The 12,727-nt window shown below is 39.0% G+C and overlaps 1 protein-coding gene across 4 annotated transcripts in view; it reads right to left on the reverse strand.

The window, feature by feature from the left end:
* The window catches only part of GSTCD (glutathione S-transferase C-terminal domain containing), a 151,579-nt gene extending 138,877 nt beyond the window's left edge, over positions 1 to 12,702 (reverse strand). For 2 of the 4 annotated variants that reach the window (XM_070372055.1, XM_070372057.1), the window contains exon 1: positions 12,485 to 12,701. Coding sequence is in view for 1 of the 4 variants with exons in the window: in XM_070372056.1 (XP_070228157.1) it covers positions 12,485 to 12,553 (69 nt within the window). In the remaining 3 variants the exon portion in view is untranslated. Of the gene's footprint in view, positions 1 to 12,484 lie in introns of all 4 variants that reach the window. The other 2 variants (XM_070372056.1, XM_070372054.1) reach the window with 2 other exon arrangements.
* Between the last annotated feature and the right edge of the window lie 25 nt (positions 12,703 to 12,727).

Here is a 12,727-nt window from a genome sequence, read left to right on the forward strand (position 1 = left end):
GCTTCCAAAAGAATGAGGCCCACATTGTGCAATTAACTAGTCTTAAGAGGATTTTAGGACTTCCCAAGTGCTGCTAGTGGTAAAGAACCCACCTGACAATGCAGGAGACGTAAAAGTTGCGTGTTCGCTCCCTGGGTTGGGAAGATGCCCTGGAGGAGGAAATGGCTACCCGCTCCAATATTCTTGTCTGGGAAATCCCATGGACAGAGGAGCCTGGTGGGCCAGAGTCCTTGGGGTTGCACAGAGTTGAACATGACTGAAGTGACCTAGCACGCATGCACGCAAGGGGATTTTATACACAGCTCCTTTAAAATGAGCATACCTCAGGTGCTTTGCAATATAGCCCTCCCAGTCAAGTACTTGTCGGTCTCACTACAGGTGAGAATAAAAGATGAACAGAATAGGACACAAGAAATAATCAAGAATACCTAGCATTTATCACTATTGCAACATATTATATATCTATTCTTGTCTTCCTCCAATAGCATGTTCCACGAGATTATAAATTTCATTGTATTCACTGTAATATCTAAAACAAGGTCTGACATTATATATATATATATGTATGTATGTATAATCAAAAAGCACTGAGTGAATGCATAGATGAATAGACATGTTCATTATTTTAAAGATGAAAACATACACAATCTTGTGGTCAAATTATTGACGGGTGTTTTCAAGTCATAATCCTTAAGACTTTGGTCAGTTATGACTTTTTGCTTGAATTCTACAATTTCTGGGTCTAAAATTCCCCATGTTCAAATCCATAAATCAAAATTCCCAAACTGACACTAGATGGCACCCTTTAAAAGCATTAGCCACATACTAACTGGTATATTAAAGAAAAAATATTTTAAATTAAAAAAATATTTTAAAAGCCTTTAAAAAGTACACATGCAACTCTTTAAGTATATTTGAAATATTAGTGTACCCCAAAATTTAGGGTATTAAAATCAACTAAATTTTCTTTACATTGTAAGTTCCTTAGTTTTTTTTTTTGTAATTAAAAGCAAAACAATCAAGTACTCATTAATCTTGGTCCTCAACTTTATTAAAGAGCTAATAATTCATTATAACAAAGATATAGTTAGTAAAGATATACACAGTAACATTACTGTCTTGGAAAACTTCTTGGTAATGCAAACAATCACTAGTGTTTATATTTCTTTTATTAAAACGTAACAGACCTGCACCATGTCTTGTTACTTAAGATTATCTAGGAGAAAATTATTTCATGCAATTTAAAAGCAACAACTTTTTAGCCGAAGGAAACTATTTTCTTCCTGAGCTAACTTAATTACCTTTTGGATTTTTTTCTTTTCTCTTCATCTAGAGCTGATTTTAAAAGAAAGCATTAAAGGGCATTTGTTAAAGCTCACAGGCAAAAGAAACCAACCTTTTGTAGAAAATTGATAGTCTCTTTGGAGATAGTGGGTTGCTATTTCTATACCTAAACTACATAGATATAGTTTGCCCCTCTATATATTTTGCTGATTAATTTACCAATCTTCTTAACTCCTTTTGTTGACACTATAAAGAAGATTACTTTTTTAAATAGCAAATAACAGTTTTATTGTGCATATATGTCACATTTGTCATATCCTACCTTCCTTTTTAAAATTTTTTTTAAACTTTTTATTTTGTTTTGAGGTATAGCTGATCAACAAAATTGTGACAAAGAGTTTCAGGGGAACAGTGAAGGGACTCAGCCATACTATAAAGAAGGTCCCTAAGTGCCTTCCTAAGGAGCAGATTGGAAAGAAAACATAATCAATTTCCTCATGGAATTAGCAGAAACCAGTCCTGTCAACACTTAAAAAAGACACACAAAACAGAAGACTAAAAACAACATCATGCTATTTTACAGCTTTTGATTCAGGATATGCTGAAATGTTAATATTAAAAAATTAGAGTACATATATATCACCACTTCCTGAGGCTGTGAACTTCCAGATGTTCAACCTGATTTTAGAAAAGGCAGAGGAACCACAGATCAAATTGCCAACATCCGTTGGATCATTGAAAAAGCAAGAGAGTTCCAGAAAAACGTCTATTTCTGCTTTACTGACTATGCCAAAGCCTCTGACTGTATGGCTCACAATGAACTGTGGAAAATTCTGAAAGAGATGGGAATACCAGACCACCTGACCTGCCTCTTGAGAAACCTATATGCAGGTCAGGAAGCAACAGTTAGAACTGGACATGGAACAACAGACTGGTTCCAAATAGGAAAAGGAGTACATCAAGGCTGTATATTTTCACCCTGCTTATTTAACTTATATACAGAATACATCATCAGAAACGCTGGGCTGGAGGAAGCATAAGCTGGAATCAAGATTACTGGGAGAAATATCAATAACCTCAGATATGCAGATGACACCACCCTTATGGCAGAAAGTGAAGAAGAACTAAAGAGCCTCTTGATGAAAGTGAAAGAGGAGAGTGAAAAAGTTGGCTTAAAGCTCAACATTCAGAAAACTAAGATCATGGTATCCGGTTCCATCACTTCATGGCAAGTAGATGGGGAAACAATGGAAACAGTGACAGACTTTATTTTTTTGGGCTCCAAAATCACTGCAGATGGTGACTGCAGCCATGAAATTAAAAGACGCTTACTCCTTGGAAGGAAAGTTATGGCCAACCTGCTGCTGCTGCTGCTAAGTCGCTTCAGTCATGCCCGACTCTGTGCGACCCCACAGATGGAAGCCCACAAGGCTCCCCTGTCCCTGGGATTCTCCAGGCAAGAACACTGGAGTGGGTTGAGTACTGGAGTGGGATGACCAACCTAGACAGCATATTAAAAAGCCGAGACATTAGTTTGTCAACAAAGGTCCGTCTAGTCAAGGATATGGTTTTTCCAGTAGTCATGTACGGATGTGAGAGTTGGATTATAAAGAAAGTTGAGCACCGAAGGATTGGTGCTTTTGAACTGTGAGCTTGGAGAAGACTCTTGAGAGTCCTTTGGGCTGCTAGGGGATCCAACTAGTCCATCCTAAAGGAGATCAGTCCTGGGTGTTCATTGGAAGGACTATTGAAGCTCAAACTCCAATACTTTGGCCAGCTGATTGGAAGAGCTGAGTCATTTGAAAAGACCCTGATGCTGGGAAAGAGTGAAGACGGGAGGAGAAGTGGACAACAGAGGATGAGATGGTTGGATGGCATCATTGACTCAATGGACATGAGTTTGGGTAAACTCCGGGAGTTGGTGATGGACAGGGAGGCCTAGTGTGTTGCAGTCCATGGGGTTGCAAAGAGTCGCACATGACTGAGCAACTGAACTGAACTGAGGCACGTAAGTCCCAGAATTAACTTTTACACATTTCATACTTTTTTTTTTGCTGTGAGCACTTAATAAATGCTAAATGTCAACAAAAGAGAATAGCAATAATCTGTCCCTGGAGATAACTAATAATTAATGAGATGCCTAAGAGAAAATGCAAAGTACTGTTGACTCAACATAATTAACTTTTTAAAATATAAATATTGGTATTTCCCCCCCCTTGATGACTAAAAATATTACTTAATGATCTTGGGGTTTAAAAAACCAATCACTCTCCCTGGGCAATTTCTCCACATTAAATTTTACTATAATTTCTAAAATAAGTATTAGCAAACCTGTAAAATTTTGATATCTGTTTTTGGCATGTACCATGTCTAATTTTTCAAGAAAGTAGAACACATTTTTTGTTTAAAGTTTGCAATACAGTAAAATAAACCTATTTTCTTCTTCATTTCTACTTAGAGAATTCCTCATCTTACCAGTTTTATGTCATGAGCTTTTAAAAGGTAGGTACTGTAGAATCATCCTTGGGGTCTCCAAGGCATGGAGCTGGGGTACAGATCTTGTTACTCCAGATTACATTTCTGCCTAGCACGGAAGTGCTGTCATCTGCTCTTTCTCAGCTTTGACAGGTGCCACACTGCACTTAGAGGGAGCGAGAAAGCGGAAGATAAAACCACAGGCTTGAGATGCCTGAACAGAGCTGAGGGAGTGTGCATCTCCTCCCTTGCTTGGGAATGTTGCAGAGGGAATAAAAACAGGTTGTGGTTTAGTCACTAAGTCATGTCCAACTCTTTTGCGAACGCATGGACAGTAGCCCGTTGGGCTCCTCTGTCCACAAAATTTCCCAGGCAAGAATACTGGAGTGGGTTGCCATTCCCTTCTCCAGGGGATCGTCCCAACCCAGGGACTGAACCCAGGCCTCCTGCATTGACAGGAGCAATCTTTACCACTGAGTCACCTGGGAAGCACAAAAACAGGTAAAAAGTAAATATTTAAGCCTTGGTTTCATTAATTGGCAATTTTCAAAGATATTTTTAAACAAATGTAGTCATAGGTTTAATATTTCAGGAATTTAACATTTTTATTCATTTATCATAATCAATGTATCATGGTGCTGATAAAGTGAAACATTTCATACATGAAAGGGGAAATGCGTTTTATAGTGATTTTCTTATTTGAAGCCATTTTATTATCAATAGTTTACTCGGTGCATATGTATATAAAGAAAGAAAAAAACACTGTAAATATTGAACATAAGCATACTTCTCTGGAAGCTAGAAAAAAAGTTTAAAATTTCTGTGCTCGAAATTCAAGTCTGGATCTATGGCAACTACACATAACAGATAAATAGATAAGTTACATATTCCATGTGTGTGCGCATGCTAAGTTGCTTCAGTCATGTCCAACTCTTTGCCACCCTATGGATTATAGCCCACCAGGTTCCCTTGTTCATGGGATTCTCCAGGCAAGGATATTAGAGTGGGCTGCCATACCCTCCTCTGGGGATCTTCCCAACCTAGGGATCGAACCTGCCTCTCTTATGTCTCTTGCATTGGCAGGTGGTTCTTTACCACTAATGTCCTGGAAAGCCCTATTTATTACATAATAAAGTCCAAAAGTACATAACTGCAACAAAAATATTAACCAATTGACTGTATTTTTTAAGTAAGAAATTATTACTGTGGCTGGTTTTTGATAAGAGCTTAATAAATGTTAAAGGAACAAAGAATGCAATTCTAAATAATATTATGTACATTTTATTGCCTACCAAATATGTGCTTAATAAGCACCTGGAATTTTATGCATTACTTCAGCCCTCATAATCCTTAAAGTACATTTTACTTCCACTACATGAATAAGAACTGTACTTCAATCCAAAAGCATTATTTGAATCTATAAAGGGATCTTATGGGAAAACATTAAGGAATGGGTATTTTTCTAACATAAATAGCACTACTTTATAAACTTCATAAGTAGAACCATATTGCAATTTCATCACAGCCACAATTTCACCACAGTGAAAATCATCAGAAACTATGTTATTCTTAGCAAATTTCTCAGGTGGCTCAGAAGTAAAGAATCCACCTGCCCGTCCAGGTGCCGCAGGAAATGCGGGTTCCATCTCTGGGTCTGGAAGAACCCCTAGAGAAGGAAATGGTAAGCTACTTCAGTATTCTTGCCTGGGACGAGTCATGGACAGTGGAGCCTGGCGGGCTACGGTCCATGGGGTCGCAAAGAGTCAGAGACACTGAGTGACTGAGCATGTACACTCTTGATAAAAACCTCCATGCTAAAGACAGAGTATCTGACAATTCTCAGCACTGGATTAAGTTTTTTGATCATTCCTTCTTAAGTTTTATTGGATCCTCCTCAGACCTCTTAGTGACCTGTAGCTTAGCACCTTGCCCTATTCTCAACTTAAACTCACACCTTTGATTACCGGCTTTCACACTTTTGATCATGCCATACAATAAGAAATAAACGTTATAATGAAGGTCATTATACACAGAATAAAACTGAAACAAAAGACTCACAAAAAACTACTCTACCATAGGAGATATAACAAACAGTTTATCTTTTCTTCTTTTTTTTCCAGGGTTGTTTTTTGTTTGTTTGTTTTTAATGTTGGTTAGTGCTCACTAAATTGATTCCAAGATCCATGAGCTACAACTTATACTATGACAACACTGTCCAAGGTGATTCACAGTGCTACAGGTTTAAATAGTACTGATGACTCTGATATTTATCTCTGCCGCAACCTTTCCCCTGAACTTTAGACTCCTGTAGCCTACTTGATATCTTCACTAGGACACTTTTCCAAACCTGTTCCTCTTTCCTCAAATAATCTCCTTCTTGATAAAATAGCAACACCATTTACCCAGATACTTGGGCCCATAATTCTGAAGTGTCACTCAATTCCTTTTTTTCTCTTACTTTACTATTTATGCCTTTGAAATACATGGTAATACTAACTTTTTGCTGTTGCTGCTAAGTCGCTTCAGTCGTGTCCGACTCTGTGTGACCCCATAGACAGCAGCCCACCAGGCTCCACCATCCCTGGGATTCTCCAGGCAAGAACACTGGAGTGGGTTGCCATTGCCTTCTCCAATGCATGAAAGTGAAAAGTGAAAGTGAAGTCGCTCAGTCGTGTCCGACCCTCAGCAACCCATGGACTGCAGCCCACCAGGCTCCTCTGTCCATGGGATTTTCCAGGCAAGAGTACTGGAGTAGGGTGCCATTGCCTTCTTCAAATAAAGTCTAGAGGTGCATTAATTATGGGCCTTCTCCGAATAGATCACCTTGACTCGAGCTGGAGAATTGGCTGTTGTGTAGGAAACAGTTAATGGACTTTTGCAGTAGTCCTTGAAAGAGCTAGTGATGACTTAGATTAAGGTGATATTGGTAGGGTAGGTTATATCACCTTAATCTAAGTCATCACTAGCTTTTACAAGGACTATTGCAAAAGCCCATTAACTGTTTCCTACACAACAGTCAATTGTCCAACTCGAGTCAAGGTGATCCTTTAAAAACATAAATCAGACCATGTCTCTGCTCACAACCATTCAATGGCTCCCCAGCACACTTGATAAAATTCAAATTTCCTATCATGGTCTCTGGGTCTGATGTGACCCTGGCTGTCCTTCTTTTCTGACCTGATCTCCCTCTTGTTCACTTCCCTCAAGCCAATTCTCCTTGCTGTTCTGGTGCAATGCCAGCAGTGCTCCCACACTTGAGAATTTGGGTGCTTGCGATTCCTTCTGCCTAGAATATTCTTCTTCAAGATATTCACATGGCTTGCTCCTTTATTTCACTGTGGTCTCTGAATATTAACTCAGAGCAGTCTCTCCTGACTACCTGAATTGAAAAAGCACTCCTAACACTTCTTAGCCCCTTATCCTGCTTTCTTTTTCTTTACAGCACTTATTACTGCACGTCTCCAATGGTAAACAGTACTCAAATTTTAGTTCAAATGAATAAATGAATAAATGTACATAAATGATTGTCACTAATCCCTGTAAAGACAGTATTTTTGAGAACATTAGTCTTGGTACACATAAGCTTCATTCTTCTTGACACCATTCTTTCTCTTCCAAATAAATCTATTTTAAGAGCAAACTAGGTATAAATTTGGAGATGGCAATGGCACCCCACTCCAGTACTCTTGCCTGGAAAATCCCGTGGATGGAAGAGCCTGGTAGGCTGCAGTCCATGGGGTCGCTAAGAGTCGGACACGACTGAGCGACTTCACTTTCACTTTTCACTTTCATGCATTGGAGAAGGCAATGGCAACCCACTCCAGTGTTCTTGCCTGGAGAATCCCAGGGACGGGAAGCCTGGTAGGCTGCTGTCTATGGGGTCGCACAGAGTCGGACACGACTGAAGCGACTTAGCAGTAGCAGCAGCAGGTATAAATTAAAATGAAGAAACACACCACCATGAGCTGAGTCGGAAAAAGTATAACTAGAATCCACTCAAACTTGTAAATATAGCATAAACATTTTTATGTCTACTGATATTTAGGCAAGAGAATTAGGAACCTAATGAGATTCTATATATTTACTTAACAAGTAGAATATTCATACACTGAGTAATGAATAAGAGTCTAGACTCTGGTACAGACTGATTGGGTTTAAATCTTGGTTCTGATACTTAGTATCTAGTAATATAAATTTTTTCTGTGCCTTAGTTTTCTCATTCATAAAAAGAGATAATAATAATGACAATATTTACCATATAGGATGTTGTGAGAACTAACATCATCTATCACATTAGTAATCCTCTAAATAAATACTATTGTTATCTACTTGTAATTTATCCCCAAATTCCTTATGCATTGATACTGTCAAAAAACACCAAGTTTGATGGGCAAGTCTTCAAGTATGCTTTATATTTCCAAACTTCTCAATAAAAATAAGAGATTTTGTGTTGAGTTGAAAAGATTTTCTCTATTAACCAACTATACTCCAATATAAAATAAAAAGATTTTTTAAAAACAGAAAAGATTGAAACCAAACATTGAAAAAAAAAAATCTGTTATTTAAGGCTGAAAACCAGGGAGTCACAAAATTCCAGAGTATAAATGGGATATCTTAAGTTCACTAGAATATTAACTGCTTATATCGAATAGTTTAAAGCAATTTATAAGCATAAAAAAATGACAAACTTACTCTTCTTAAAGATTCAAGTTTAAATTTAAGCTCATTTGAATTCCCCACTACATCAAAACGTTCAACATTATGAGTATTAGAACCTAGCTTGTATTTTATACATAAAAATAACAAGGTGGGTTTTTTTTTTTTTTTTCATGCCATGTGGCAGGTGTGATCTTTGTTCCCCAACCAGGCACTGAACCCACACCCCCTGCACTGGAAGCAGGGAGTCTTTACTACTGGACAACCAGGGAAATCCCCAAAATAACAGTATTTGGTTGCAAATAGCTCATTGTTTTCTTTCAATAATATAGATTTAAAAAAAAAAAAAGGAAAGAAAAGCCTGCCTCTACAGAGTTAAATAGCAGCTTATTACCTTAGATATTAAAGGTCAAAAAAGAAAGAAAAAACCGAGCTATTCAGTGCTCACTACGTTGTGAAACATCGAGACACATATCACTAAGTCCTAGAGGACAAAATCCTATGATTAAAATTAGCTGTTTTCTTATCCAGGCAAGAAGTGGGGAAAAACTATTTAAAAATAAGAAAGCCTACTACAACCTTAGCCATAAGGGAACTGTGGCATCTTCTCTCCATAGAATCAGGGAATCATCTGTTGCCATAGAATCATAATGCTTGCAGATAAGCTTGACCTCACAATTAACAAGGAGCCACAGCATGAAATGCTAACCTGTTAGAAACATCAGCAAACCTGAAATAAAATTACTGAATCCCCACAGTAACTAATATCTGTGCTCATCATGAACTGAATGGTATAAATCCTTGCTTTGCAAGCACTAGTCATAACAGAATTCAGTAGGCTAGCTAAAAAACTTGAAGATAAAAACAACATGTGCTAAGGAATTGTGTATACTAGAGATGTTTTAGTTGACTAGCTTCAGAATTTGTTCAGTTTCAAAGTCTGCTAAATTGTTGGTTAGAAAGATCAATTGGATAGTCAGCATTTATTCTTATTTCAAATCACAGGTGATAGAAAAGTTACAAACACATGTTCAGATAAACAAACAAAAACAACCCCTCCAAAACCCCTGATGGAGCCTCTACTACAAAAGTTCAAGTTTGAGCTTTGTTTAAAGCAGACAAACATATAACAGAAGTGTAAAACAATAAAGGAATTGATAAAATAATTTTCAAATCTCATTGATTTTTCCAGATTTATTTCTGAAGTTAGACCTCTTAAAATATTGCCTTCAGGTATAACTCAAACATAGTTTCCAGGACTTCTCTGGCAGTCCAGCAGTTAAAACTTCACCTTCCAATGCAGAGGGTACAGGTTCTATCCCTGATCAGGGAGCAAAGAGCTCACATGCCTCATGGCCAAAAAACCAAAACATAAAGCAGAAGTAATATTATAACAAATTCAATAAACACTATGAAATTGGTCCACATTAAAAAAATCTTAAAGAAAACACAATGTGGAATAATGAGATATGCTTAAGGCAATCCTTTCAGCAGTAAGGACCTAACAAAAGCAGAAGAGATTAAGAAGAGGTGGCAAGAATACACAGAACTATACAAAAAGAGGTTTTAATGACCCAGATAACCACAATGGTGTGGTCACTCATCTAGAACCAGACATCCTGGAATATGAAGTCAAGTGGACCTTAGGATGCAATACTACCAACAAAGCTAGTGGAGGTCATGGAATAGGTGAGCTATTTCAAATCCTAAAAGATGATGCTGTTAAACTGCTGCACTCAACATGTTAGCAAATTTGGAAAACTCAGAAGTGGTCATAGGACTGGAAAAGGTCCATTTTCATTCCAATCCCCAAGAAGGGCAATGACAAAGAATGTTCACACTGCCATACAATTGTGCTCATTTCACATGCTAGTAAGTTATGCCTAAAATCCTTCAAGTTAAGCTTTAGCAGTATGTGATCTGAGAACTTACAGATATTCAAGCTGGATTTTAAAAAGGCAGAAGAACCAGAGATCAAATTGCCAACATTCACTGGATCATAGAGAAAGAAAGGGAATTCCAGAAAAATACCTACTTCAGCTTCACTGACTATGTTAAAGCCTTTGACTGTGTGAACCACAATAAACTGGAAAATTCTTAAAGAGATGGGAATACCAAATCACCTTATCTGCCTCCTGAGGAACCTCTATGCAGGTCAAGAAGCAACAGTTAGAACCAGACATGGAAACAACAGACTGATTCAAAATTGGGAAAGAAGTATATCAAGGCTGTATATTGTCACCCTGCTTATTTAACTTATATGCAGAGTACTCTGCATATAGTGCCAGGCTGGATGACTCACAAGCTGGAATCAAGATTGCCAAGAGAAATATCAACAACCTCAGATATGCAGATGATATCGCTCTAATGGCAGAAAGCAAAGAGGAACTAAAGAGCCTCTTGACGAGGGTGAAAGAGGACAGTGACAAAGCTGGCTTAAAGCTCAACATTCAAAAAAAAAGATCGTGGCATTGGGTCCCATCCCTTCATAGTAAATAGAAGGGGAAAAAGAGAAAGCAATGACAGATTTTATTTTTGTGGGTTCCAAAGTCACTGCAGATGGTGACTGCGGCCATGAAATTAAAAGACACTTGGACAGAAAGCTGTGACAAACCTAAACAGCATATTAAAAAGCAGAGACATAACTTGGCTGACAAAGGTCCATATAGTCAAAGCTAGCATTTTTTCCAGTTGTCATGTATGAATTTGAGAGTTGGACCCATAACAAAGACTGAGAGCTGAAGAATTGATACTTTTGAACTGTGGTGCTTGAAAAGACTCTTGAGAGTCGCTTGGACTGCAAGATCAAACCAGTCAATCCTAAGGAAAATCAACCCTGAATATTCATTGAAAGGACTGAGGCTAAAGTTGAAACTCCAATACTTAGGCCACCTGATGTGAAGAGCTGACTCACTGGAAAAGACCCTGATGCTGGGAAACACTGAAGGCAACGGAGAAGGGGGTGGCAGAGCATGACATGGTTAGATAGCATCACTGTCTCAAAGGACGTAAATCTGAGCAAACTCCAGGAGATAGTGAAGGACAGGGAAGCCTGGTGTGCTGCAGTCCGTGGGAGTTGCAAAGAGTGTAACACGACTTAGAAACTGAACAACTACAAATACTACTCACCAGGGAGTTAAAAAAAAGTCACATAGCTTGATGTTTGATTTACTCAATATGACAGCAAATTACTCGGTGGTATTTATAACAAAGATTTTATTCCACATTATTTAAATGACCATGGTTAAAGTTTAAATTGTCATACTACTAGTTGTTGCCTGCTTTTGCATGTTCCCTTTTAAACACTGTTTCTAGATAAGCTTAGGAAAAAAGTACTCGATCTCCTCTAGCAATACTTTTGCCAAGATGTATTATTAAGTGTTGGCATTTTCTTGATATCCAAGATAGGATCATGACATTAAGAATGAAGAAAAAAAACCAAGTCACCTAATCCTAAACCAAAGTGAAACACAGCTTTGATGATGCAATAGAAGCAAATGGCCCCAAATGAAGCAAGTTCATTGGAACAACAGTTTGCTAATATTCACAGACAACTGCTTTCTCCAACGAGGTAGGGCTGGGAGAGAAAACTAAGTTTCAAAAAAAAAAAAAGTTCAAGACGATCCAAGAAATCTACACAAACTTGATTGAGTACGTTAAGTCACTCAATCGTGTCCGACTCTTTGTGACCCCATGCACTGTAGCCCACCAGGCTCCATCCATGGGATTTTCCAGGCAAGAATAATGGAGTGGGTTGCCATTTCCTTCTCTAGGAGATCTTCCCGACCCAGGAGTTGAACCCAGGTCTCCCGCATTGTAGGCAGACGCTTTACCGTCTGAGCCATCAGCGAAGTCCACACACAAACCTAGCAGCACGTGGCAAACGACCCCTTAGATTGCTGCAGCTGGAAGCTGCTCCATTCCACTGTCAGAGAAAGCCACGGCCACTGATCTTGGAAAAACTGGGAAGGGGACGGGAGCCTTCCCACCCTTGCCCGCATGGTGCATCCTGTTTCCCCCTATGCTAAGAGGCGGTTTTTCGGGGTCACGGGGACTGCGCCCTCCTTACCTGGTCGCAGAGGCGCGGCCAGGCAGGGAGGGTGCGTGAGTGGGTAGGCGACAGGGGCCGCCAGCGCATTCCAGCCCCGCCCGAGCCGAGTTTCCCGAGGCCACTTCAGGGAGTCTTCGTCTGCTGACCACTCGCTGCCAACGAGGCCACGAGAGAAAGAACGCAGAGCGCTTCAAGGAAGCGGCGGCGGCGACCGTCATTCATAATCCGGCGGACCGGAAAGAGAGGGTCACGTCACTTCCT

Source organism: Bos mutus, chromosome 6 (assembly GCF_027580195.1).
Source record: "Bos mutus isolate GX-2022 chromosome 6, NWIPB_WYAK_1.1, whole genome shotgun sequence".
Lineage (NCBI taxonomy): Eukaryota > Metazoa > Chordata > Mammalia > Artiodactyla > Bovidae > Bos > Bos mutus.